We start from the raw sequence: 27,547 nt of genomic DNA, 5'->3' as shown, positions 1-27,547 counted from the left end.
CAGGTCAATCTGGTTCAGGGAAGGGGGAGAAGGGTCTCTGAATCGGACCCAGTGAGTCACTGGATATCTATGTCAAGTGTTCACAGGAGCACAGGCAGGGACCTGTGGCCACATGTCCTCTGGACTTCTCAGAGTCTTGCTGCCAAGTGCGAAGGCTAGAGAGCTGTTGAGCTGGTGGACCCCTGCCATGTCCTCCCAGGAGAACTGCAAAGGTAGCTCAGGGCCTCTATACTCAGGGGGACACATAGTCTTAGGCAAGGAGGGGAGGTAGAAGCCTTCCGTGTGCACTTTGCTTTTTGAAATGGATACTGCTGGAATGTTCTGGCTGCAGTGAACTACTTTTTAAAAAAGGATACTGTTTTAAATACATAGGTGGTTTTGTGATTTTTAAAAAGAACACTACAGAAAAGAATGTTGTAAAACAGTCACCGTCTAATGCGCCTTTGTTTAAAACTAAACATTATAACAAAACCGAGCACTTCATACCTACTAGGATGGCTATGGTCAAAAAGACAGATAGAAACAAGTGTTGATGAGGATGTGGACAAATGAGAACCTTCACGCACTGCCGGGGGACTATAAAATAGTACGGTCACTTAGGAAAGCAGCCAGGCTGGTCCTCAAATGGTAGAGCGGAGTTATCACGTGACCCGGGAATCCCACTCCTAGGTACCTACCCAAGAGAAATAAAAACATACCTCCATACGAAACTTATGCATGAATGTTCAGAGCGGCATTATTCGTACTAGCAAAAAACCCGGAAACAACCCAAATGTCCATCATCTCATGAATGAATAAACGGAATGTGTTTCCATACAATGAAATGTCGCGTGGGAATTAAAAGTAATAAAATACTCGAGAGATAAAAACGTATGTCCATATAAAAACTTGTACATGAATGTTCACGGCAGTATTGTTCATAATAGCCCCAAATTGGAAGCAGCACAAATGTCCATGAAGCTAATGAATGGATAAACAAAAGGCATTATCTATACAATGGAATACTACCGAGCTATTAAAAGTACTCATACATGCTACAACTTGGATGAACCTTGAACACATTATGTTACCTGAAAGAAGTTAGCCACAAAGGGCCATATATGATTCTATTTATATTTATATGAAATGTTCAGGATAGGCAAATCTATAGAGATGGAAAGCAGATCGGTGGTAGTCTAGAGAGCGGAAGAAGTAAATAGAGTGTGACTGTTAATGGGTATAGAGTTTCCTTTTTTGGGGGGAAGGGGACACGAATATTTAAAATTAATCATTGGTGATGGTTACACAGTCCTGTGACTACTATACTAAAATCCACTGAGTTATACACTTTAAATGTGTGAATTGTATATAAATGTGTGAAACGCAGTTAAATGTGTGAATTATATCTCAATAGAGGTGTTCGACAAATGATGCTATAACTAGGGCTCACAGGGGTGGTGTCCCTACATAACTTTGCATGGCCGTGGAAGACCATTTAGCATGCAGGTCTCTCGAGTTAGGGAACACATCTCCAGCTATTGCAAGACAGTCTTTCTAATTGCTATGAAACTAAAAGCTCATATGAATGAAACCACAGGGTCTGAGCAATCTTGACCACAGGGCAAGGGAATGATAAATAGAAATTAGATTAAAACCATGAGGAAAGAAAAGAAGTTAAAGTTGCAATGGGATACTCCTGCTGTGCGTGAAAATATAACAAAGAGAAACAAAAAAATGGGTGAAGAGCTGTTTTCAAAGGGAATAATTTCAACAGCCCCAAGCAAACTTCAGTGTCACATAGTCAAGGACAAAATGTCCTAAATAAGATGAGGAGGACAAGACGATGGCCCTGGGACTGTGACTTCATCATATGGAATGCAGGCACTGGGCCTTTGTTACCAGAAGGAATTTTATGTATATGTTTACATTGACATTTATATTTATAAAGTTTACATTTATAAGTTAACTTTATTGTACCATAGTTTACACATCGTAAAATTCACCCATTTAAAATTTACAGTTCAATGATTTTTAAGAAATTTACCCAATTGTGTAATCATAACTATAATGCATTTTTTAGAACGTTTTCATCAAATTATGTAGACAAACTTGATGGTTGCTCAGATGCCTTATCTGCTTGATTTGAGAAAGTGGAATTTCTTGGAAGTTTGGTGTCTAGTTCAATGAGATGATTCTGCATTAACCACAAGCGTACGCTTGGTCAGACTACTGTGAATCCTGAATAAGTAGTACAAAAAATGGTGTTTTCTCTCATTTATTACTTTGTGATTTTTCTAGGACAGTGGCCTGGAAGGAAATAAGATATACTATAATGTTGCTAATGTATTTCAACTTTGATTGTATAAGATTGATTTTGATCCTTCATTCCCAAATAAATACTTTTCGATTCTGTTATAAATGCATACTCTTTAAAAACAACTTCATTGAAATGTAATTTACACACCGTAAAATTCGACAAGTTGTGAGACCATCACCATAATCTAGTTTTAGAACATGTCCATCACCCTAAGGACAACCCGACATCCCGGTGGCCATAAGCAGTCCTTCCCCTTTCTCGCCCTCAGCCCCAGGCAACACTCATCTACTTCCTGTCTCTATAGATTTGTGGAAGGCATTCTGTTTTCACACATATATACAATATATAAATCAAAAATATATCTCTCCTTTACCCAAATCCTACTTCTACACTAAGATTTTGCTGTTGGCGATGTTTAAAAATTTTAAATAACAAAAAATTAAAGGTTGCAAAGAAACTCTGGAAAACAGTCCCCAAAACATGTTTCTCCACTGTAAAATACTATTTTAAAACTTGTGACAACCAACCAATACACAGCATTTTTCCATAATGTAATATTTTCCTCATTAAAGTCAAAAGTGTCCATTTTACCTTCTTCCAGCACCCCTCCCTGCAAAAAAAAATACAACAAACAAACAAACGAACAAAACCACACCCTTCCAACAGGTTAAAACAGTTTATAGCACATATTCTTCATTATATTTGCACACGAAACCCTGGAGAGGTTTAGTCTCCTTGAAATTTGGATCACAGGCCGAATCAAGCAAATGAAACCTACTCAAATGACATCCTGTTCCAAAAGCTTTTTAAGGGCTATATTAAAGTTTCTAGACATTAAACTCTTTTTAACGATAGTCTGGAAATTCATCAGACTAGTCAAAAGGCCACTAGCTTTCTTAGGAATCTGGTAATATTGTGAACGTTTCCCGATTAATTATAGATCTGTCATGTTAAGGAACAATCATTAATTGATATCTTTTACTTTAGTTAACAAGGGGATATTAAATAACTTCTACAAAATAACCCTTTGTCCTTTAACAACCCATGGAGAAAATCTTGTGGTAAGTTGCAAGTTGCCTCTGCCACATATATATGTAGGAATATTATATGTATATATATGTATATATATATAATATCAAAATATTATCACATGTAATTGTTTTCAAGAAGAATATAAGTGTGGTATACTTTCTGATGTTATAAAATATAATGTTATAAAATATTATAAGTAGATAGATAGATATGTTTACCATTGTTCTCAAGAAAATATTGTTCTCAAATTGCCTTTCTCTATTAAAGAACTCTCCCTTGGCCAATATGACAAATACATGAAATTGAGTCATTTCCACATAACTCTCCAGCCCGGCACAACTGTGAAAGTAGATAAATCATGTTCCTTTCTGGCTTTGCACCACTCAATTATTGCCATAAAACGCAACACCCTTATTCAGGCCAATCCCTGGATTTCTGATAGCAGCCTTCACACACCACAGGTTGCTGGTTGAGTGTAACACACTGGCTTTCAAAGGGTGCCGACCCGGTTTCTATTTTCAACTGGAATTTCCTCCTCTGGGGTCATTTGATCCCCACCCTCGGGGGCATTTTCCTGGTTCTCTGTTCAGTGCCCCACCTTGCCCTTTGCTTTGGGACTGGAGAATTTCAGGCTCATCCTCCTAGAGTCTGATGAAGAGACTCAGGGACAGCGTGCTTCAGATCTGGTGGGAACCCAGTTCTGTGAACCTCCCAAGCTCCTCTTAGGAGACACTAAGGTGACATTTACTCAGGAAGCTGCTGAGATCTATGACAAGACCTGCAGAAATGATAGTGGGGACCATGTTGTAGGGCTAAAGCTATAAAAACATCTCCGCTCAAAGGGTCACAAGAATGTGGAACAGTCAGTCAAAAGAAAAGTCACTAAGCGTAAGACGGGGCCACATCCCTTGGCAAAACGCAGGCACTCGGCTCTTGTGGCTAAGCGCTCAGTGAGCTATCCAGAGTTTAAAGAACAGGGCAGTGATTTTTTAGGGTTAGCTCTTGGAGGCCCTTTACATTCTTTCCTCCGACGGAGTTCTGGATACGCTAACGTAAAAATGTCATATGCAAAACAAGAAGAACTAGCATTTTAACCAAGGAGTAAATGACATTTTTCAGAGTTCAATTCTCCACTTTGAACTGGTAAGAACAGCAATGCTCATGAAAAGTACTCTGCCTAGAATATTTATAAAATAAGCTCTAAAAATACTTGTTTAACTTGAAAGTTCCAAAGAGTTTTCCGGTAACTTAGAGAATTAGACAAGGCACATTGGTTTCAGACACCGCAACCTATATGTGGATGCATCTTACTTTTTATTCAAGTGGAAGCCTGAGAGTAGAAACTAGATATTATCCTTTTTTCACTTTTTCTTTTAGTGTTGGACACATACCCAGCTCTTCACACATGCTTGTGAATAAATGAATGTTCAAGATATTCTTTCCTTATCTGAATGTACCCAGCGTTCCCCCCACACTACAGACGTGTACCCCCTTTCTTTTACCCTTGTTCTTACATAACAGTAGATCTATCTACAGCATACGTGGTAATTTGAGACATAGCATTAGATCAGAGATCCGCGAACTTTTTCGGTAAAGGGCCCTAGTATATATATTTTAGGTTCTGCATGGTATAGACTGTGTTGCGATCATTCAACTCTGCTGTTGTAACGTGAAAGCAGCTGCAGTCAATATGTAAATGGTGGGCATAGCTGTTTCCAATAAAACTTGATTTATGGACACTAAAATTTGTCATGCATATAATTTTCGCATCACGAAATAGTCTTATTTTGATTTTTTCCTACCGTTTAAAAATGTAATGCTTATTTTTAGTTCATCAGATATAAAAAAAAAAAAAAAAGCAGGCAGCAGTCCATATTTGGCCTGTTGGCCATAGTTTGCTGACTCCTGATTTACATAACTGAGCGACTGTAATTTGGCAGGTGCTCTACTAGGTATGAGCACCTACAGAGCACATTAAAAAAAAAAGAAAAACAAAACAGGATTTGGCAACTGTCCAATCACCTGATTTAATGGAGGAACACGAGGAAAAGGTTTTAAACTTCACAGAGGAGATTTTCTACGTATGTATTATTATTAATTTAGCTTACGCATTTACAGGTCAGAATTGATCAAAATAACCAGCTGATTTCCAAATGTTGGCTGAGATTTGTTTGAATTAAAGGATTAATACATTTTTCTTCCCATTGTAAATGACCACACCCACAATTTCTTCTACGTTGTGAAACAGGAGCTAAATTTACAAATCTTTTTAAAGTGATACTAGCAAATCAAACAGATTTTTTAAAAAATCTCCTGGGAGGTAATTCTGAATGTTTTCCTTTTGATAGATTAAGGAACCAGAGCTGCCAAACACAAAGAAACACAGAAAGACTGCGACAATTTTGTTTTAAAAGTGAATATCATTCAGTCTATTTCCATGCTATTCCCTTGATATCTATTCAGTTTTATACAATCAATGTGGATTTGTGAGGACTGGTATCAGTGAGATGGCCCCGTCATCTCATCTTTGTTTATCTTTAAAATTAGATCATAGGGAAATATGTATCGATATCCATGACAGAAAGAACTCATTGACCAAATAGGAAAAAAAAATATTGACATAGATGGGCACCTGCTTAAAAACATCAGTATTTTGAGAATTTCATTACATACTGTGGTAAAATGAATGATCTGCCCCATTCATTCACTCTTTGCTGCATTCACCTCTCACCATGGCCCCATCATGGAGGGAGTGTATTTCCCTACTCACTGATGTTGGGCTTTGACGTGTGACTTGCCTTGACCAATGGCAGGTGGGTAGAGATGAGAGCGTGCCAGAGTCTCCACTTATGCATCAAGAATCCTTAGTCAATTCTACTTTCACATTGTACCTCTGCACTTCCCCAGGTAGATGCTACTCCACCAACCTGGGCCTCAGAATAAACATATGTGGAGCAGAACTGACTGAGGAGCCACGCCCTATGGGACTGGCAGCTTGACCTTGGGCCAAACAACTGAGCCCTGCCCAGATGAGCCAATCCCAGCTGACCCACAGATCCATGATAATAACTAGGTAACCAATACAAACGCAGTTCTACATTTTAGACAACACGGCTATAAAATAAAGCACCACTTTGTGTGTCTATGTGAGTATGTGTATGCATGCCACGAGTTCTATATTTTATTCCTATTTAATGGTACCCAAAATAGGAAAAAAAAAAGAATCCAGATTCTCCTTAGACTCCCGACGATGAGTGCTATGAAGTACCCTCACAGTAGTGAAGACATTACCTACCTACCTAATCAGAAGCAACAGGTTGGTCTAAAAATCTCTAGGTTTTAAACAAAAATTCTCCATTTGTAATAAAGATCAAGAAAATTATATAGTAAAACTTTGCAATAATTTAAGTATCCAATAAGAGTGTGCCTGTGTTTGCAGAATAAGACAGCATCGGCACTTTTTACACCTTTTTAAAAAAAATAGTGGGAGCCAAATAAATGCAGGAAGTCTATATAACTGTGTCCCAATGATAAGGTTTCGCTCTGCAGCCATCCCGAATAAAAACAGCTATTAGAGTTTTTTTGATTCAGCTAATCTTGATAAGGTTCAAACTTTCCCCAAGAGAGTCTATGAACTGCCACTCCCTTTGAAATGAATGAATAAAGATGCACATATACCATGAACGCCAGGGTTTACATAACCCTTGTGCTGTCCAGAGCACAAGTGGGTTGTGGTGACTACAAATACATGCAGGACTTCTGTTTATCCTTGCTCATAAATACTTTTGGAGGGCAGAGTGCCAGCTCTCATGTACGTTTTCCAGGCTACTGCAAGTTCAACTACACGGTTGTCATTCCTGAGATGGATGTTCCATGAGAACAGCCATGCAAAGAGAGAACATGGGACATTAATGCAGGAGCTAAACCCTGTGGTGTTTCAATCAAAAGCACTTTGCTAGAGAAAACACAAGAGTTGGAATTACAAAATTACCATGACACTCAGCTAAAAATACCAAACAGGATGTTCTTTGTTTGTGGTTGTATATGTTACTAACACCAAGAACAGCAAAATCACCTCTGATCGTATTATCAATTCACCTTACTTTCTCCTGTTATGTTTCTGGATGTTTGGGGGCATAAATGATCAATGGACACAGGAATGTTCCTATTATGGTGGAAAGACAGGGGGGGTAATTTAAAAAGTGTTATTTCATGGATTGCCTGGATTAGAGATGGAGGTAGGAGGTAGCGTGGGTCTGATACAAAGGGGTAGTGGGGGGAGCTCTGTTGTGGTCATGGAACAGTTCTGTATCTTGAATATAGTAGCGGATATACCAAGCTATACACGTGATAAAATTGCATGGAAGTCCAATCTCTCTCTCTCTCTCTCTCATACACAAAGGAATGCATGTAAAAAAAAAACTGGTGAAATGTGAATAAGGTCTGTATTCAAGTTAATAGTATTGCATTGATGTCAACTTCCTGGTTTTGGTATTGCACTATAACTACATAAGATGCTATCATTGAGGGAAGCTGGGTAAAGGGTACATGGGATCTCTCGGTTCTATTTTTGTAACTTCCTGTGAATGAATTATTCAAAAATAAAATGGTTTTTAAAGTGTCATCTCAAAGGTATAATCTCGAGCCAGTGCCATTCTAACAGTCTGCCATTATGTAGTGGGGTTCAAGCATTGAGACCAGGCAGTCAAACAGACAAGGATTTCAGTCCCAATACCGCTACTTACTAGCTGCCTGACCAAGAAATAGACCTAAACTCGGTGCCTTGGTTTCCTCATTTTTTCAATGGGGATGATAATAACACCTACCTCATAGGGTGCTTTTAAGGATTAAATGAGATAATATATGTAGAATGTCCAGGGCTCATAGAAAGCATTCAATAAACATTGACTATTATTATTATTATTATTATTAATGCAAGTCAACGTAAATATTTCTAAGAGCTCTATATCTTCAATCATTAATTTTGCTGACATTCAAGGACAGACTAAGCATCAGGCACATGCTACATGTGGCCAAGGATATGGAGTCCAGATAAAGTCCCTGGTTCTGGCCTCTGCCTTTGGATTTTTCAGTTCTATAGTGAATATGGTCTTTAATGGAGTAATTACAAGCAAGATGGAAAGTGGATGTACATGAAAGTGGATACACATGGGCCTCAAGGAGGAACTAAAACGAAAAACACTTTCTGCAGAAGATTAAAAAAGGAGTTTACTCTGCTGAGTTAGCTGAAGTACAGGGTGGCGAAATTGCAATCCTCAGTTGCAACCACTCCTTAACCAACTCCGTAACTAGAGATGAATGAGGATCAATTTTCATTAAAGCATAGATTAATACATTGGTGTTCATGTGTAGCTTTAAGTGTTAAAGCTCTTGACCCATGAACCAGAAAAAGAGCTAAACCATAATTCCTTTTTCATTGTTTGGAAAATAAATTACATTAGACTACACTAAGGGGCTTAGAGGGAAAAAAATTTTTTATAGTTCGAATTTATGTTAATAAACTTAGACCAAAGCATTCCTTAATTAAGTATGGAGCTTTTTAATATTAAATTATAATATGCATGTAAAATATATCACTGTATAATAAGAGCAAGTACTTTAATAGGCTTATAATGTGAATATTAAAGACATACACATCACATATGGATGGAGTTGGCATGATGCATTACTAGTTTAAATGTGGTAAATTAGGTAAAGTAAATTAGGGCTTCCAGTCAAGATGGCGCAGTAGGAAAACTCTGTGCTTGCCTCCTCCCATGGCCACATTAAAATTACAACAAAAGTATAAAACAATCAACCTGGAGAACCATCCGAAGACTAGCTGAACAAAAGTCCTACAACAAAGAATATACAGAAGAGGCCACCTTGAGACTAGTAGGCAGAACGGGCTGGCCCTACACCCACGTGTAGTGATGGAGAATCAAGAGGGATATCTCAGCTGAGGAGGTCCCCCCTGAGTAGCGAGGGGTCCCAGCCCCACACCAAGCTCCCCAGCCCAGAGTATCAGTACTGGGAAGAGCAGTCCCCACAACATCTGCCTGTGAAAACCAGCAGGGATTCCATTCCTCCTTATGAGATAGACGGCGGCTGGAAACCCAGGCTCTTAAAGGGCCCACACACAGACTCACTCCCAGGCACTCACCCTGGGTTCCGGCAGAGGGACGGCATCTCGGGCGGCACCTCGGGCGGCACCAGAGATACAAAGGAAGAGCCTGAATTGTGTGGCGCCAGGGACCCTGTGCTGAGCCCTCCTCCCGTGTAGTCGGCGGAGGAACGCCATTTTGCCTGCGTTGAGCTCTCCCCCACACAGCCTAATCTGAACCTGCACTAGCCTGGTGAACTCCACTGGCTCCACCCTGGTGACTCCCCGGGACCCCGCCCCACCCAACTCGCTCGCTGCCTGAGGCTCTTTCAGCAATTTAGCCTTATGGGCAGCCAGAAGGTGGCGGCTGGCTTTGTTGTTCCCTGAGCCTTCTGTTGAGTGCCACAGGCTCAGAACGGGTGCCAAATCTGAATCTGTGTTAACTTGGTGAATACCACCTGCCCACCCTGGTGACGCCAGGAGACCCCGCCTCACTGAACTCGTATACCACGCGAGGCTCTTTCAGCAGCTGAGTCTTACAGGCAGCCAGCAGGTGGCAGCAGGCCCCAGGGTGCCCTGGACCTTTTGCTGAGCTGCCCCAGCCCCAGTACTGGTGGCAGCCATTCTCAGTTCCCAGTGTGGCCTCTGCCACCTGCCTCCAAGACCAGCACAAGCAGCAACTGACTGCGGATCACTTCGTAGCTCCTTCCAGGTAGCCCTGGGCCAGTCGCATGCAGCAGCTGACCTTGGCCTGCAAGGCAGCCCCTCCTAATAGGCCCCAGAACCAACACACCTGGAGGCCAGCTTCAGACCACAACAGAGTACCACCTGATTAGCCCAACAATTGGCACATGCAAAGGATGATCTCGGCAGGCACCAGAGCACACTGGGGTGAATCCTGCTCTGAGGGGTCAGCCCCTGCAGAGTAGCTCATGTGCTGTGGTTGTGGCCACTCCTTGGAGCCAGTCAGCCTGAGCATCAGTCCTACTCACTGATATGCCAACAGCAACCAAGGCCCAACTACAAGGGCAAACACAACCCACACAAGAAACACACCTGAGGCACCCAGTTCAGGTGATCTGGGAGACTGCACCACCAGTCACCTTGCCAAGACAGGGAGACATAGCAGATCTACCTAATACATAGAAACAAACATAGAGAGGCAGCCAAAATGAGGAGACAAAGAAACATGTCCCACATGAAAGAAGAGGAAAAATCTCCAGAAAAGGAACTCAATGAAATGGAGTAATCTACCAGACACAGAGTTCAAAACACTGGCTGTAAGGATGTTCAATGACCTTAGTGAGAATTTTACCAAAGAGACAATAAGCATAAAAAAGACGTAGGAACCATAAAAAAGAACTAGTCAGAAATGAAGAATACAGTAACTGAAATAAAGAATACACTAAAATCAATAACAGATTAGATGAAGCAGAGGATCGAATCGGTGATTTGGAAGATGAGGTAGCAGAAAACACCCAATCGGAACAGAAAAAAGAAAAAAGAATTTAAAAAATGAGGATAGTTTAAGGGACCTCGGGGACAACATCAACCGTAACAACATTTGCATTATAGGGGTACCAGAAGGAGGAGAGAGAGAACAAGTGACTGAGAACCTATTCGAAGAAATAATGACTGAAAACTTCCCTAACCTGGCAAAAGAAATAGACATATAAGACCAGAAGCGCAAAGAGTCCCAAACGAGATGAACCCAAGGTGGCTCACACCAAGACACATAATTAAAATGGCAAAGAGTAAAGACAAAGAACCTTCAAAATAGTAAGAGAAAGGCAGTTAGTTATCTCCAAGGGAGCTCCCATAATACTGTCAGATGACTTATTAACAGAAACTTTGCAGTCCAGAAGGGACTGGCATGAAATAGTCAAAGTGATGAAAAGCAAGGACCTACAACCAAGATTACTCTACCCAGCAACACGATCAATTAAAATTGAACGAGAGATAAATAGCTTCCCAAACAAACAAACAAAATAGCTAAAGCCGTTCATCACCACCAAACCAGTATTACAAGAAATGTAAAGTGACTTCTTCAAAAAGAAGCGGGGAAAAAACCCATAAATATGAATAAATAAAATGGCAATAACTATGTACTTGTCAACAATCACTTTAAATGTAAATGAATTAAATGCTCCAATAAAAAGACATAGGGTAGTTGAATGGATAAGAAAACAAGACATATGCTGCCTACAAGAGACACACTTCAGATTGAAAGAAAACACACAGATTGAAAGTAAAGGGATAGAAAAAGATATTTCATACAAATGGAAACGAAAAAACGCTGGCAGAGCAATACTTATATCAGACAAAATAGACTTTAAAACAAAGGCTCTAATAAGAGACAAAGAAGAACATTTCATATATAAAGAGATCAATCCAACAAGAGGATGTAACCTTTGTAAACATTTATGCACCCAACACAGGAGCACCTAAATATATAAAGAGAATATCGAACAACATAAAGGGAGACATGAACAGTAAGACATTCATAGTAGGGAACATTAACACCCATTGATATCAATGGATAGATCTTCCAGACAAAAAATAAACAAGGAAACAGTGGCCTTTACTGACACATTAGACCATATGGATTTAATTGATATTTTTAGAAGCATTTTACTTCTGCTACCTCATCTTCCAAAAATCTATTGTATTTTTACACATCTATAATAAACTATCCATACACATTTTTCTCAAGTGCACATGGAACCTTTTCCAACATAAGCCGCATATTAGGCCACAAAACAAGAAATAAATTTAAGAAGATTGAAATCATATCAAGCACCTTCTACCAAAATGGTATGAAAATAGAAATCAATTACAAAAAAAAAATAACAACAGAAAAATACACAAATACATGGAGGCTAAATAACATGCTACTGAACAAGAAATGGGTTAACAATGGGGTCAAGAAAGAAAACAAAAGATACCTTGAGACAAATGAAAATGAAAACACAATGACCCAAAATCTACGAGACACAGCAAAAGCAGTCCTAAGAGGGAAATCCATAGCAATACAGCCTACCTTAAGAAACAAGGAAAATCTCAAACATCTACCCTTACGACTAAAGGAACTAGAAAATGAACAGCAAAGAAAGCCCGGAGTAGAAGGAAGGAAATAATAAAGATCAGAGTGGAAATAAACAAAAGAGTCTAAAAAAATAATACAGAAGATCAATGAAACCAAGAGCTGGTTCTTTAAAAAGATAAACAAAATTGATAAACCTTGAACCAGACTCATCAAGAAAAAGAGAGGACCCAAATAAATAAAATCAGAAATGAAAGAGAAGTGACAAGTGACACCACAGAAATACAAAGGTCAATTAGAAAATACTATGAACAATTATATGCCAACAAATGGACAATCTGAAAGAAATGGATTAATTCCTAGAAACATACAATCTTCCAAGACTGAATCAAAAAGAAACAAAATCTGAACAGAATGATTACTACTAATGAGATCGAATTAGTAATCAAAAACCTACTGAAAAACAAAAGGCTTCACAGGTAAATTTTTAGCAAACGTTCAAAAAAGAATTAACACCTATCCTTCTAAAACTATTCCAAAAAATTCAAGAGAATGGAAGGCTCCCCACGCTCATTTTATAAGGCCTTATTCCAAAACCAGACAAAGACATTACAAAAAAATATTATAGGCCAATATCCCTGATGAACATAGATCCAAAAATCCTCAACAAAATATTAGCAAGCAGAATTCAACAATACATTAAAAAGATCATACACCATGATCAAGTGGGATTTATTCCTGGGATACACAATTAGTTCAATAGCTGCAAATCAATTAACCACATAAACAAAATGAAGGATAAAAATCATATGATCATATCAATATATGCAGAAAAAGCATTTGACAAAATTCAGCATCCATTTATGATAAAAAAAAGACTCTCAGTAAAGTGGGACTAGAGGGAACATAACATAATAAAGGCCATATATGACAAACTCACAGTTAACATAATACTCAACGGTGAAAAGCTAAAAGCATTTCCCTTAAGATCAAGAACGAGACAAGGATGTCCACTTTCATCACTTTTATTCAACATAGTACTTGAAGTCCTAGCCACAGCAGTCATACAAGAAAAAAAAAATGAAAGGCATTCAAATTGGGAATAAATGAAGTAAAACTGTCATTTGCAGATGACATGATACTATATATAGAGAACCCTAAAAATTCCACCTAAAAACTATTAGAACTGATAAGTGAATTGAATAATGTAGTATGATACAAAATTAATATTCAGAAATCTATTGCATTTTTACACACCTATAATAAACTATCCAAAATAAAAATTAAGGAAATAATTTCATTTACAATTGGATCAAAAAAAAAATCTAAGAATAAATTTAACCAAGGAGGCAAAAGACCTGTACTCGAAAAATTTTAAGGCATTGAAGAAAGAAATTGAATAGGTTACAAATAAATAGAAGCATATACCATGCTCATGAATAGGAAGAATTAACATTGTTAAAATGTCCACACTACCCAAAGCAATCTATAGATTAAATGCAATCCCTATCAAAATACCAATGGCATTTTTCACAGACCTACAACAAATAATTCTAAAATTTATATGGAACCACAGAAGACCCTGAATAGCCACAGCAATCTTGAGAAAGAAGAACAAAGTTGGAGGTATCACACTACCTGATATCAAAGTATACTACAAGGCTATAGTAAGCAAACCAGTATGTTACTGGCATCAAAACAGATACATAAATCAATGGAACAGAATAGAGAGCCCAGATTAAACCTATGCCTATGTGGTCAATTAATCTATGATAAAGGAGGCAAAAATAGGGTAAATACAGTTTAATCAATAAATGGTGTTGGGAAAACTGGGCAGATACATGCGAAAATGTGAAAGTAGACCACCTTCTTACACCATATACAAGAATAAACTCAAATTGGATTAAAGACTTAAATGTAAGGCCAGAAACCATACAACTCCTAGAAGAAAACAATAGGCAGTAAACCCTCTGATATTACTCTTAGTAATATTTTTTTCTGATGTATCTGCTTGGACGAGGGAAACAGGAGAAAAAATAAACAAATGGGACTACATCAAATTAAAAAGGTTTCGCACATCAAAGGAAACCATCAACAAAATGAAAGACAACCTATTGAATGGGAGAAGGTATTCACCACTGGTACATCAGATAAGGAGTTAATATCCAAAATGTATAAAGAACTCATACAACTCCAAGCCAAACCAAAACAAAACAAAACAAAAATCCAATTTAAAAATGTGCAGAAGACCTGAATAGGTATTTCTCCAAAGAGGACACATAGGTGCCCAATGGATATGAAAAGATGCTCAACGTCACTAATCATCAGAAAAATGCAAATGAGAACCACGACGAGATATTACTTCGCACCTGTGAGAATGGTTATCATCAATAAATCAACAAACTACAAGAGTTAGTGAAGATGTGGAGGAAATGGAATCTTCGTGCACTATAGATGTGATTGCAAACCGGTGCAGCCACTATGGAAAACAGTTTGGAGGTTTCTCAAAAAATTAGAAATAGGACTACTTTATGACCAAGCAATTCCAATTCTGGGTATTTACCTGAAGAAATCCAAAACATTAATACAAAAAAATGGATGAACCCCTATGTTCATTACAACCTTATTTACAATAGCGAAGATATGGGAGCAACCTAAGTGCCCATCAATAGACGACTGGAAAAGTCGCGACACACACACACACACACACACACACACACACACACACACACACACACACTGGAATATTACTTGTCCATAAAAAAAAAGAATGAAATGTTACCATTTGTGCCAACATGGATGGACCTAGAGGGCATATGCTAAGTGAAATAAGTCAGACAGAGAAGGACAAATACGATGTGATTCCCCTTCTTTGTGGAACCTAAAGAACAAAAGAAACAAACAAAACAGAAACAGACTCACAGATAAAGAGAACAAACTGATGGTTACCAGATGGGAGGGTTGGGTGAAAAAGGTAAAGGGACGAAGAAGTTCAAATTGATAGTTATGAAATAGTCATGAGGATGTAAAGTACAGCATAGGGAATATGGTCTCTAATAACTCTGTGTGGTACCAGATGGGTACTAGGCTAATCAGGAGGATCACTTCGTAAATTATATAAATGTCTAACCACTATTCTGCACTCCTGAAACTAACGTAAAATAATATTTGATGTCGACTGTAATTGAAAAACAAAAATGATGATAAAATAAATGTGGCAATTAAAATAATCCACAGGGGAGAGGAAAGAGACATTCTAAGCAATGTGGGAGTCTTCTATATACTTAGGAATTTAGGATCTTTCATCATTTAAGTAAATGCCAAACAAGAGTGAAAATGCATGTGATCTTTTCTGTTTGCCAACTCTCCCCCACCCGCCCAACACACGAAACAAAATTTCTGCCATCCTCTGTGCCAGCCTGAGCCCTGTGAGACTGATCTTAATGGACTGCATCTCAGTAGAGGGTTTGGGTTTGGTACTAAAGGAAGAAGGGACAGCAGGAAGACCAAGACGTTGCGGGTATTTGTCATCCCGCTCCATCTCAGCTTCTCCATATTTTCTCCTTGCTACAGTCCTCTCCGGGTACATATCCAGGGTCCCTTTGGTCCAGGCTGAAAGTCGCTGGGTTCTGGTAACACCGGTCCCTCCTGGGAGCTAATCACAGTGTGCTTCACCACCCCTTGTTGGTTCCCTTAAAGCTATTGACACATCCGTGACAGGTCATGCCTTAAGCTAAGCCTTTTTGAGTGTTCCATCTGTTTCCTGCTGGGATCCTGATGGATATGATGCCCTTGCTGTGAGTCAGCAGCTAAGGTGGAAGAATGCCTTATCTTTTGAGATCGAAGTTAAGACTCTGTTATACATTTTGCTTATACCGTCAATGACATCGTGATGGGACTGTTAAAAGTCACATACATAAATAAATACTTATCGAATAATACTACATATTACCATTTTCAAATTCTCCCAGCAAAGTCGGCATGCCATTTTCTTGCTAAACTATTATGACTCTGTGGCTCTAATTAAAATGGCACCATCGAGTGAGGAATCCGGAGCAACATCCAGGGGTTCCGGGCGTGTGGGCTGGCACCCACCTGGCACAGTGGAGCTCAGTGAACGCAGGGCTGAGATGCTCCACACGCAGGCGAGATGCTTTCAACCTCTTTATTTTACTTGGACTGACTTATATGTTTCTTTACCAGATATTTCAGTCAGCTGCAGAAAGGGGTCATTCAAAAACTATTTTAAAAGTTTATTCATCTTAAAGTCTTTTGCTGTTTCCATGGCAACTTTTCCCCAAAGCCACAACTCCAAATTCTTTTGAAAATTTCATCACAGAAATCTAGTTTAGCTGACACTCCAAATACTCAAATTTTACTATAAAATTTTTTTTTTAAGTTAGAAGAGTTCTAAGAATGTGTCAAATAACCTAAGAGAAGGGTTTCATTTCACAGGGTCATGACATCTTTCAAGGAAAGAGCCCTGAGTAACGATGATCATATCTGAATGAACGAATTAGTCTTATAATTTGTGCATCACTTATCCGAACTGAGAAGTATCCCAAAGGCACATCCAAGTAGTCCCCATGAAGATCAAGCGTGGGAGTCCTTCTTTCATCTGATCTACGTTTAAGTTTTTAAGTATTCAGAATGTATTTAAGAATAAAATAAATCAGAGAAGCCGATCTTTTGAAAATAAGGGTAGAATCGGAAAATCTGGAAAGGCACATTAAAAGATATTAAATTCATTATATATGTTCCTAAACGGTGGTGATCTTAGTTCAAAGTTTTGCCAGCGCGTAAGACCTTTAAATCTACCCCACATCATTTCTGAGCTTACAATCTAAAACAGGCCGTGATAATTAACATTCTGTGAAGTGGCCAGGACTTAAGAGAGGTCCCCACAGTCCTTGTCAAGGGTGGACTAGATAGAGCGCCAACATACCTGTCGCCCTGGGCTGCTCGGGAGACTTTTAACCCAATGGGATGGAGAGAGAAGAGCTGGGAGGATCTGTCTACCCGCTTCTTCCTTTTGCTTTTCATTCAGCGCCTTTTGCAGTTTTCCTAGAGCAGGCCAATCCACATCAGATCTCCAGCGAGGGGTTGCTGGCCACACACGGGCCCTAGATTCTCACTCGCGTACAGTGAGAGATCCAACGTCCATGCACGAAGCTTTTCTGAGAACCTCCAAATCCTAATTTGGAGATTATCATTGCTAATTTTAGACCCAGGACTAACAGATTTAATAAACTAGTATTCTAGCAAAATCAGAAGAGAGGCAGAGAATTAGGCGAGGCTATCAGACACGCATCTATCAAGACGTCAGCTAAAGTCTCACACAGAAGACAGGACATGTTTTAAAAAATAAGGCCCGAGATTACAGAGGGCATCAGAGTTGAGGAGTGAAGACGTGAAGGGCTCCAAACAAAGCACTGAGGCTTCTGGAAGGGTCACCCTCGCCTTTCCCAGAGTAAGCCCCGCACAGTGTGAAACACGCAGTTTATAACCGGGAATCGTGTGGAAAAGGCAACTCGCATTTTCTCAACTCCATCTCTTAATACCAATGAAAAGCACCATACACAATGATCTCCAAAACTGTAAGATTTCGATGTCTATGGGGCACTTAAGTCAAGGTTTCTTAAACCAGCACTACTGACACTTGGGGCGAGCAATTCTTTGTGGGGCTGTGCTGTGCATTGTAGGATGTTGAGCATTCTACCAGATATCAGAAGCGCCCCTTGCCAACTGTCACAACGAACAATGCCTCCAGACATGACCCAATATCTCCTGGTTGAGAACCTGGTTGATTACCTAGCGAATGGATGCTGAGGGACATATCGCCAGACCATGCTATGCAGAGGAAACATTCCTATGCCTCGTGTATCCTTAGAGAATTCGTCTGACATGAACACTAGGTTGTAAAACAAAAGACCTCTCCGAAAACTTGTACTACGTTACCTCAGACTCACCTGAGGCAAAGTACGCGGGATCATACTCTCTGGATCCACTTTGCCACTGAAGCCTAGAGTCTGCGCTTCTTGAATGGTAAGTGGTTCACCATGCAACTTAATCAGTGGTTTCCAAACATTACTGATATTAGAATCACCTCCAAAGCTTTTTCTAAGTATCGATTCCAAGACCAAGCCTTAGAAATTCTCATTTAGTGAATAAGGAGAAATCCTTGAAGCCAATATGTTTTACAATCATCAACTGAAAATGAGGAAAGTTTTGAACCCCCTAGTGTAATCTAGGTAAAAACACCCAGGCAGCCAGATTCATCTACTCATAGATATTTATTGGGTGCTTACCCTGTGCCAGGGTCCATACTTGGCATGGAGACATGGTGTGAATGATTGGGTCTCTGCCCTGAATAAGCTTACACACCAGTAGGGAGAGACAGACAAACAACGAACGTATATATAACAGCAAGTAGCGACACAAACAACCAAAGCACCAGGTCCTGTGATATGATCAATAGTAATTCAGTGAAGTCAGAGCACTTTGGGGAGAGCAGTCATGGAAGGTGACATTTTTTCTGCCACTCGTAGGACATAAAAAAATCCCGCCACGCGAAGAACCTCTCAGGCAGAAGGGAGAGCAGGTACAAAGGCCTTGGGCAAGAAAGAGCTGGTTTCATTCGATGAACAGAAAGGACACCATGTAACCAGGCAGTGGTAAGACGAGGAAGGGTGTTGAGAAGCAGCTAGGATCATGTAGGTGGATTTGGAAGGCCGAGGTGATGGATGAAGATGTTAGTCTAAGCGTAACCGAAAATCCAACCAGAGAGCTTTAAGCACTGAAATGTTATGACTTCATTTTCTTCTTAAAAGAGCTCACCGGCCACAGGATTGTAATATAGGGTTATAGTGTCACCTTAGCGAGGATGATGGATGCTGAGTGTTTGGATTTAGGTGACAACCGTGAAGATGAAAAAAAAGAGGATGAATTTGGGAAGTACTGTGAAACAGACCTGGCAGGGTTGGCTCGGATCTTGCAGTGGGAGATGCAGGAAAGGAAGGCATTCGGGATGACCTCTAGGTTTTCCAGCTTGGGCGACTCCTCGAGTGGCTAACCATTTATTGAGACAGGAGAGGCCAAGATTGATACAGGTCAGGGGCAAGTGAGGAATCGGAAGCCCAGTAAAGACTGTGTAACACTGGACAATAACATCACAACCAAGTCGAGACTCGAGTGCATTAGGTCCGGGGCTCACAGTGTGGGAGCAGGAAGAGTAAATGATACAAGTTCATTACCAGGAAGGACTAAGCAAAGGGTAGTACCAGTTTTCCCATGATCGCCAGAGATCTCCACTCCGCACCACTCAACAGGAATCTGACCATTTATCAATTAACAGTGGTCCTTAAGGAGCGTTTAGAAGGATGGGAGATATGGCTTCCTGAGATGATGGGCATTCCAGACCCAAGAGGCCACACCTAGGGAAAGTTCTGAGTTCAGCAGAAAAGAAAGCATAGGAGGGTGAAAAAGGTGGGAATTAAGGGGACTTAATAATAATTAATATTACTTAATAGTAATATCTTACATTAATATTGATAGTTAATAGTAATGCAATGCTTAGCTAATATTAAGGAGATCTAATAAGTAAATAAATTATTTACTTAGAACTTGCAAAACTCTTGCTTTTGTGAGGAGACAGACAATATGCAATCAGAATGTTATAAAAGTGAATTCCAGGCCACGCTCCTAAATTTCCTAAGATATCTACACTGGCAGCATCGATGGATGACAACTGGTTCACATCAGCTCAGCCAGCCTGCGACAGCGCCCGGTTCTGGGTGTCTTCGGAATTACCCGAGAATATCCCGTAGTCAACGTCACTGAATTATTAAGTGCACTTAATGAAGTCAAAGCCTTTGGAAAGCCAACGTCCATAGAGAGCAGATCTGGAAAGTTTTATATGAAGGTCTTAACTGTTTTGGGTGAAGAGAGGCTCCCTTTCAGGGCAAGCAGCTTAGCCCGTCTGATGGGGTGCATAGGGAGGGGTTAAGTAGAGCGAGGGAACAGTCAGCATTTAATGACAAGGCTGTGGTCAACAGCACAGATGGTGGGGCGGCCGCACCGAACAGGAAGTGAGGTCAGTAACAGAGGAGCCCAGAAAGAGGCAGATCTAAGGGACAAGAATGGCTGCATCTTGACAGCTGGACTCCGCTGGGACCAGTGCCAAATCAGAGTCTAAGCCCCCTGCTCTCTGACACCTCAGTAAACAGAACATGCACCACCCACCCACAGTTTTGTCTAGCCAGAGGCAGCACAGAACCATCTGATTGTTCCCTTTTCATGGAAAAGGGGTGAAAATAAGTGTGTGCCTCCAGGGAGTTGCTTGGGATGGTAGTATTCACAGGCTGCTCCGAAGGGCCTCTGATGATTTGTTCTAAAAGGAAGGCTCAGTGTAACTCTACGGAAGGCGTTTCCATACTTAATTGCATGGGTTGTCATGAAATTCGACATATGTTACATGATCTTGGCAGACAATCAAGGTTTGTAATATTTTGTCAGTGGTTAATGGAAGAAAGCATATGAGGACTGTCGGGGAAGTCTGATTAACGTAATCTTTAATCCAGGCCAAGTGACCTGACTGTTGGGGGTCACCGAGAGCAGGAGAATATGGTTAAAGTCGTGATCACTGAAAATGAGGTGACTCATTACTCTACCCCCAGCACTTGTGCTGTGTTTGAGGCTCTCTCCGAAGTTCGCTGAAGAGTACGAATAATATTCGTAATAACATTTACCATGCCTTCTCTTTTCAGGTCCTTTTATTACATAGTAATTGTCACGTCTTCTTAAAAACATGCGTGAAAATCAGATAGACCGGTGAGTCTCATGTGGGAGCAATTTTGCCCCCCGAGGAATATTTGGCAACGTCTGGAGGCATTTTTGGTTGTCACATCTGGGTGGCGGGGGGATATTATGCTATTGGCATCTAGTTATAGAGAAGTCGAGGACACCGCTAACATGCCATGCTGCACAGGACAGCTCCCACCACAAAGGGAGACTATCCTGCCCAAAATGTTTATTCTGCTGAGGCTGAGAAAACTCGAGAAAGACATAAAGATATGGCCTCGAACTTAATGGATATTTTAGAACTTGGTTTTTGTCTATACCGGTCCAGTTAAAGAGCTATTTGGCCATGTCATTCAACAATAGAGACGGTCACATTAAGTCACTGAAAGTATGATATTCGATTGTTGGTTTATTACGATGACAAAATTGGGAGGGAGAAGGATAATTCGGCTCATGTCAGTTATGTGAATGAGTCAGACAAGCTCTGTGAGATCAGGGCATCTGAATAAAGCTCTCCGTTCTGTCACCAACTACGTCTGTGCCACCTTGAACTTACCGCTCTAAGCTTGGAATTCTTCAGCCATGAAATAGAAAACTGTCTAACCCACCAGCTGGATTTGAGGCCAAAACTGACACAGACCACGCCCAAACACTTTGCGATTTGTATAAGACAACAAAGGTGAAGGAAACCTTACCAGGCGATCATTGACCCCCACGCTCTGGCAGCTCTACAGCTCATGCAAATGAAGTCCGGCTGCTTCAGCATCCTAAGGAGCTCTTAAATATCCCAACTGCTCTCAGCCTGCAGCCCAGCTCCCATCCCAGCGCGGGTCATCTCCCATATCTCCTTGACCCAAATGCCCGGATGTACTCTGGCTCCTCCTCACCCTTGACCCCACCCTAGGCCAGAGCAGGCTGTTCAAAATGCAAATCTGATCAAGTCATTAAGGAAGACACCCAGCTGGAGGGATGGAATCACCATAAACTGAATGTGGGAAAACCGTGGGAGGAAAGGTCGGGAAGAGAACATTAGCGCTAACACACATTTTTATTACAGGGATGAACCAAGAAGACAATGGTGCTGGACCTGGGAAAAGTGTCACGGATTATACAACTATGGGATGCTCTTAGATACTTAAGTGTTTGTATTTCTGTTTCTGAGCATTATGACCATTTAAAAGGATGAGTGAACAGTTCATAGCAACTCTTAACATTTTCTCTATTTACTCGTCTCTTTGGAAAATCACCCAAATAGCTGGCACACAATAAGCACTCAACAGATGTTTGATGAATGAATGAAATGTAAGCCACTGATTTCTTACATGCAGGCTCATCTTGGACAAATGAAAGAAGCAGTAAAGGAAGAACATTAAACACTCACCCTCAGATTATATTTCAGGGGAGCAAGAGATACTGAGGACACATGAAGGGTAATTCTTTTCCGGGAAGACGCAGACGAAAAAGAAAAAAGCCTCTAGGAACCCAGGACAATACACGGTGGGACAAAATTGTGATAAAGCAAAGTGGAATATTTGTGCTAAGAGGCGAAACGAGCTTTTGAAATCGCCTAAACCAATATGGGAGAAGAAGGGGAAGACTACAGTGTTCGAATAGATATAAAGCCATAGAGGGTTATGTTATTATGAAAAGCAATGGGTCGCACTTAACGAAGAACATTCCTTTGACTTGCGATGATACAGAGCTACTGAATGCTGCCGCTTTATCATTCTGAAGTCAGAGGACCCAGGTGACTTCTAGCCCGAAAGCCAACAAATTCCCTCTGGAATCTTCCTTTTTATAGCCTTAACTCAGAAAATACGTCTGTGATGATCTACGCTAGAATAAAGAGCTATCTCATCAGCAAATCTTCAGAGCCCAAGGGGACACATTAGCATCATCTTTTAAGAGAGATGAGACAGCTGAATGAAAATAGTTTTTAAATTGTTTTGTGATGCATTGGATTTATTTGCACAACTGAGGCAATAGTCATTCATAAAATGAGTAGACAAATTCTATTTTATTTTAATTAAGGAGCCAGTTCCCACCTCTCGTCCCCCACCTTGTAAATGGCATAGAGACCTTAGATTGCAAATCAAAGGGAAAAGGTGGTGGGGTCGTTGGGCATTATGAGCACAGACTCGAGATCTTCTTGCGCAAAGAAACGTCAGAGGCAAACAGGTTACCAGTAATACCACATTAAAAGGCAAATCACTGAGCCCCCGGTGTCGCCAAATATGAACTAGCAGTAGTAACTTCCCAGCGTCTCGCTTGCTATTTCGAGGCACGAAACTCTGACAAAAGTAAAGAAAGAGCTGTCACCGGTTCCTAAAATGTTTGCCTGGGAAGAGCTCTGAACAATTTTGTAATTCAGGTCCTTTTTTCCAGCCCAGCAAAGTGCCCCAGCAGAGGTTCCCGGTTACCCAAATGCCCGGTGGCACCAGGAGCCAGCTGGGGCGGCTCCGGGACCTCTGTCCCCACCAGCCCCTATCCACCTCAACTTCCTTCTTAAAACATACATCGTTAGGTGGGGAGTGCATTTTGGAGGGCACGAAATCCTGACAGATAACTAACTGTCTTTGCCTGATTATAAATACTGATGATTCTTGTCTTACCTTTCTGGGTGCTTCTCTCCAATTTTTAAAGTTGGCATTTAGCATGTCCAATCTCAACAGTGAAAAATCATGTCAAGGAAAACTCAGTAAAGTAGCGGATGACGGAACCACCCCAATGGCTCGTCTCAAAATGACACATCTTACAACTGGAAAATAAACGTCTGAAGGTTGGAGCCCGCTAGCACCGCTGCCGGCGGCTTCCTGGAGGTGGCGTTCAGAATCTTCAGCTATAATACTCATCCCTCAGAAACACCTTTCTTTTTCTGCCTTCTTTTCTTTCTTTTTTCTCTCTCGAAATTCAACTCAGTCTAGAACTGATCTGGTATGTCGGTGGTGAATCTTGAAATCGTGACTCCTTCTTTTAAGAAGGCAAACTCCATGCCTGCTGTGTCCTGTGGGACTCCAGCGCTGAGCACGGCGCCTGGCACGCAGCGGGTCCCCGATCGATATTTGTGGAATATTTGAGTCAACGGGGGAGAAGAGAGGCCAGCGATGGAAGAACCCCCCGGGGCGCCCTCTCGTATGAATCAGATAATGTGCAACATTCTGTCCCGCTACCAATTCGGAGGGAAATGCACACACGCCCTCTGCCCGCAAAGCAAGCCGGCTGCACCCCAGCGCGCCCCGTGGCGTTTCTCCCGCGAGTCCGCTCGCCACGCGCTGGGGTCACCAAGCGGCCTCCCCCACCCAGCGCTTTTCACGTTCTGGCGGCGTATGTGACAGAAGGCTGAGCGGGCGAACCTGAGCCCAGCCCCAAGGAGCCCCGTTTCTCAGCCTTGGCCACCACTGCGGGCTCCGGGGCTGAGGGCTCCCCTTCTAAGGGGCAGCTGAGTTTCTGAGCAGTTGGCACTGTGGGGGGTGACACACGCGGCACCCTCCAGTCCACCCACCCTACTCCACCCCACCCCACCGAGGACTTCTGGGGAGCCACGGATCCCTCCAAGCATGAGCTAGCTGTTCCCTCTCAGGCCGGCAAAGTGGCGCCCCCTGTCACCTCTGTTTGCGCCGGGACACTCACCGCATAGTGCAGTCGCGGTTTCTCGCGGTACACCGGGTCCCCCATGTCGCCACCGGGAAGGAGTGGCGGGCCCCCGGGCGCAGCCTGGGGTCGCGGCGCCTCTCCGAGGTCCCCTTATTTCACCGCCATCCCGGGTCGGTCCCCGGACGCGAGCCCTGCTCCCGGCGCCCCGAGCGCGGTGCAAAGCGCCCCGGGCACCAGCGTCCCGCAGCGGAGCTGGAGGGACAGGGAGGAGGCAGCGGCGAATAGCAAGGAGGAGTAGCAGGAGGAGGAGTAGGGTGGGGAGGAGGAGTTGGAGGAGAGAGAGGAGGAAGGAGGAGGGGGGGAGAGGAGGGAGCGGCAGAGTCAGATGAGATGGGCGGGCGTTCAGGTCCTTCCGCTCCTGGCTGGCCCCTGTCGCGGCCGCTGACGCCAGCTGCCGGGGGCTCGCGAGCCAGCGTAGCGCACCCACGACAGGTGTCAGGGCGGCCCGCGCTCCTACCTCCCGCCAGCCCGCCCCTGATCACGCCGTCAGCACCGGCGACAGGGCGAGGTCGGGTTTCCAAAAAAACAGAGACTTTCACTAAGTTGCGAAGCGGCTCCGGGGAGGGCGGAGTTTCGGCGTCTGGAAAGCCGTCCTTTGGGACGGTCTCTACGGCGGGAACCCGAGCAGCGGGCAGGCCGGGAGGGGCCGAGAGACGCTGCCCGCGACAATCGCTTAGGGGAAGGCGACCTGGCTGGGGGCCGGTCCCGCCGCGCCACTTTGAGCAAACTGAGCCCCCAGAAGGCTTATAGGACCTAGGCATGTCAGAGGAACCCCACCGGAAGGGGGAGTTCTGCGGAATCTGCTGGAACGAGAGAGGTGGCATCGGTGCCAGGCTGGATCTGAGTTGGGGTTGGGGGTGGTCACCCAATAGCTGCTTTCCGTGTCTTAGTTCTTACGAGCAAGTCGGAAAACGACAAAGCTAGGATCTGGAAGTAGAAAAATATGCGCTCCTTGCAAACGCTGCCGGGTAAACCAAAGCATTTTTTAGCAGGCACTGGAGGGGCGCAGCACCACCCCAAACCGGCCTCTGCTCTGCAGCCCCCCGCGGAGGAGAGCCCAGTCCCCTCCGCAGGCCTGGCGCTCTGTGATTTATGTGCAGCCTCCGACAAGCTGAGTCAGACAAAAGCAGAGTCCGGAGCCAGAACAGACACTCCAGACCCAGTGAAATCAATCAGTCCAAGCCCAAGAGGCGTGTCTATACCAAGTGGAAGACGGATTTGTGGGTGGCTTGGGTCAGTTCCTCAGGGTCCACTATACTAGACTCCCTGAGTGGCCCTCCACCTGCTCTGTGGGGCAGGGGGTGGGTCGGAAAATAGGACGCGGCCCCTGACTTTGAGCCCTTACGATTTGGTTAGACAGACCACTCCCTGGCATATAATACTTTAGAACGATTGGCAGCATAATTGTAAACAGCACTGGGAAAGTGAAGCCAGGGGTGCAGGTATCCTGAAGAATCTATCACTAGATAACCCCCTGACAGTTCATCCGCTAGAGAACTGTAAGATTGTACCTACTGAAACTGATCATATGCCTACCGTCCCACCCAGCAATTCCACTCCTAGGTAGATAGAGAAATGGGGGCTGATGGCCTCCTGTGTACAACAATGTCCATAATATCTTCAGGCAGAATCACTAAAATGGTGATTCTGGAAACCATCGGAACGTCCACCACCTGGTGTGTGAGGAGCCATCCATGGTCTGTTTTCCATACAATGGGATGCTCCTCAGCGATGAAAGGAAAATGCTACTTGTGTGCACGCTGACGCGGATTATCCTCACGAATGTCATGCTGACAGAAGGGAATCAGACACAAAAGAAGAATCTTACGCTGTAAGATTCCATTTATGTATTCTGGGATTGAAACTCAAGTGTTGAATTGAAATAGGCAAATGCGATCTATGGGGACAGAAGCCAGAACAGCGATTACCAAGATGGGTAGGTGTTACTGACTGGGAAGGGGGTACGAGGGAACCTTTTGGGGAGCTGTATCTTGAACTGGATGACAGCTACTCGAGTATTCCCACATGTAAAAATTCACCGAGCGGTAGAGTTCAGATTTGTGAAATTCGCATCCTGCGCTATGTGTATTTTATGCCACGATAAACTAAAAATCAAATAAATTTAAAATCGATCCCCTGCCCAAAACGGAAACGTCCAGCCAGCGTTTCCTGTCTTAAGAGAAAGTCAACCTCGCCATTCTCTCCCTGCAGTCTGTCCTGCCCCATCTGCTTCCCTCTGCTACGTGGGAGGCAGAGCACATCTACTCGCTTCGAAGGCTCTCCCAGCTCCCTGACACATCTGGGCAGGGCTGGAAAGATGACCCACTGAAGTCCCCTCTTCATTTTCACTCTGTTCTGCTGCTGAAAGCAACCTTTAGACCTATGTCGTCAAAGACCCTTAGAAGAAGGCAGAGAACTAGCTCAAGCTTCATTCAGCACCCCGCATCTTTCAGAGAATGCAGATGGGGTACACAAATGCCCCAACTTAGAGATCTTTGCTTCACTGTGCTCTATTTAGAAAGATGAACTCTCCGGCCTCGAGACTTCTTCCTCAGTCATGCCTGCCATTAAGCCCTTGAAGCTAAAAATCTCTTTCTCCATAAAACGGTTTCTTTACACA

The 27,547-nt window shown here is 42.5% G+C and overlaps 1 protein-coding gene across 3 annotated transcripts in view; it reads right to left on the bottom strand.

Moving 5' to 3' along the window:
- Positions 1 to 27,547, bottom strand: part of ARHGAP6 (Rho GTPase activating protein 6) — a 446,194-nt gene that overhangs the window by 220,661 nt on the left and 197,986 nt on the right. The window contains exon 1 of one of the 3 annotated variants that reach the window (XM_015599343.2): positions 24,904 to 25,092. The exons of the other annotated variants lie outside the window; for them this stretch is intronic. Coding sequence (XP_015454829.1) covers positions 24,904 to 24,948 — 45 coding nt within the window. The 5' untranslated portion in view covers positions 24,949 to 25,092. Of the gene's footprint in view, positions 1 to 24,903; positions 25,093 to 27,547 lie in introns of those variants that run through there. 3 annotated transcript variants of the gene reach the window in all.

Source organism: Pteropus alecto, unplaced genomic scaffold (assembly GCF_000325575.1).
Source record: "Pteropus alecto unplaced genomic scaffold, ASM32557v1 scaffold511, whole genome shotgun sequence".
NCBI classification, from domain to species: domain Eukaryota; kingdom Metazoa; phylum Chordata; class Mammalia; order Chiroptera; family Pteropodidae; genus Pteropus; species Pteropus alecto.
Note: the sequence above shows the minus strand (reverse complement) of the source record. Positions and strands in the feature narration are given on the sequence as shown.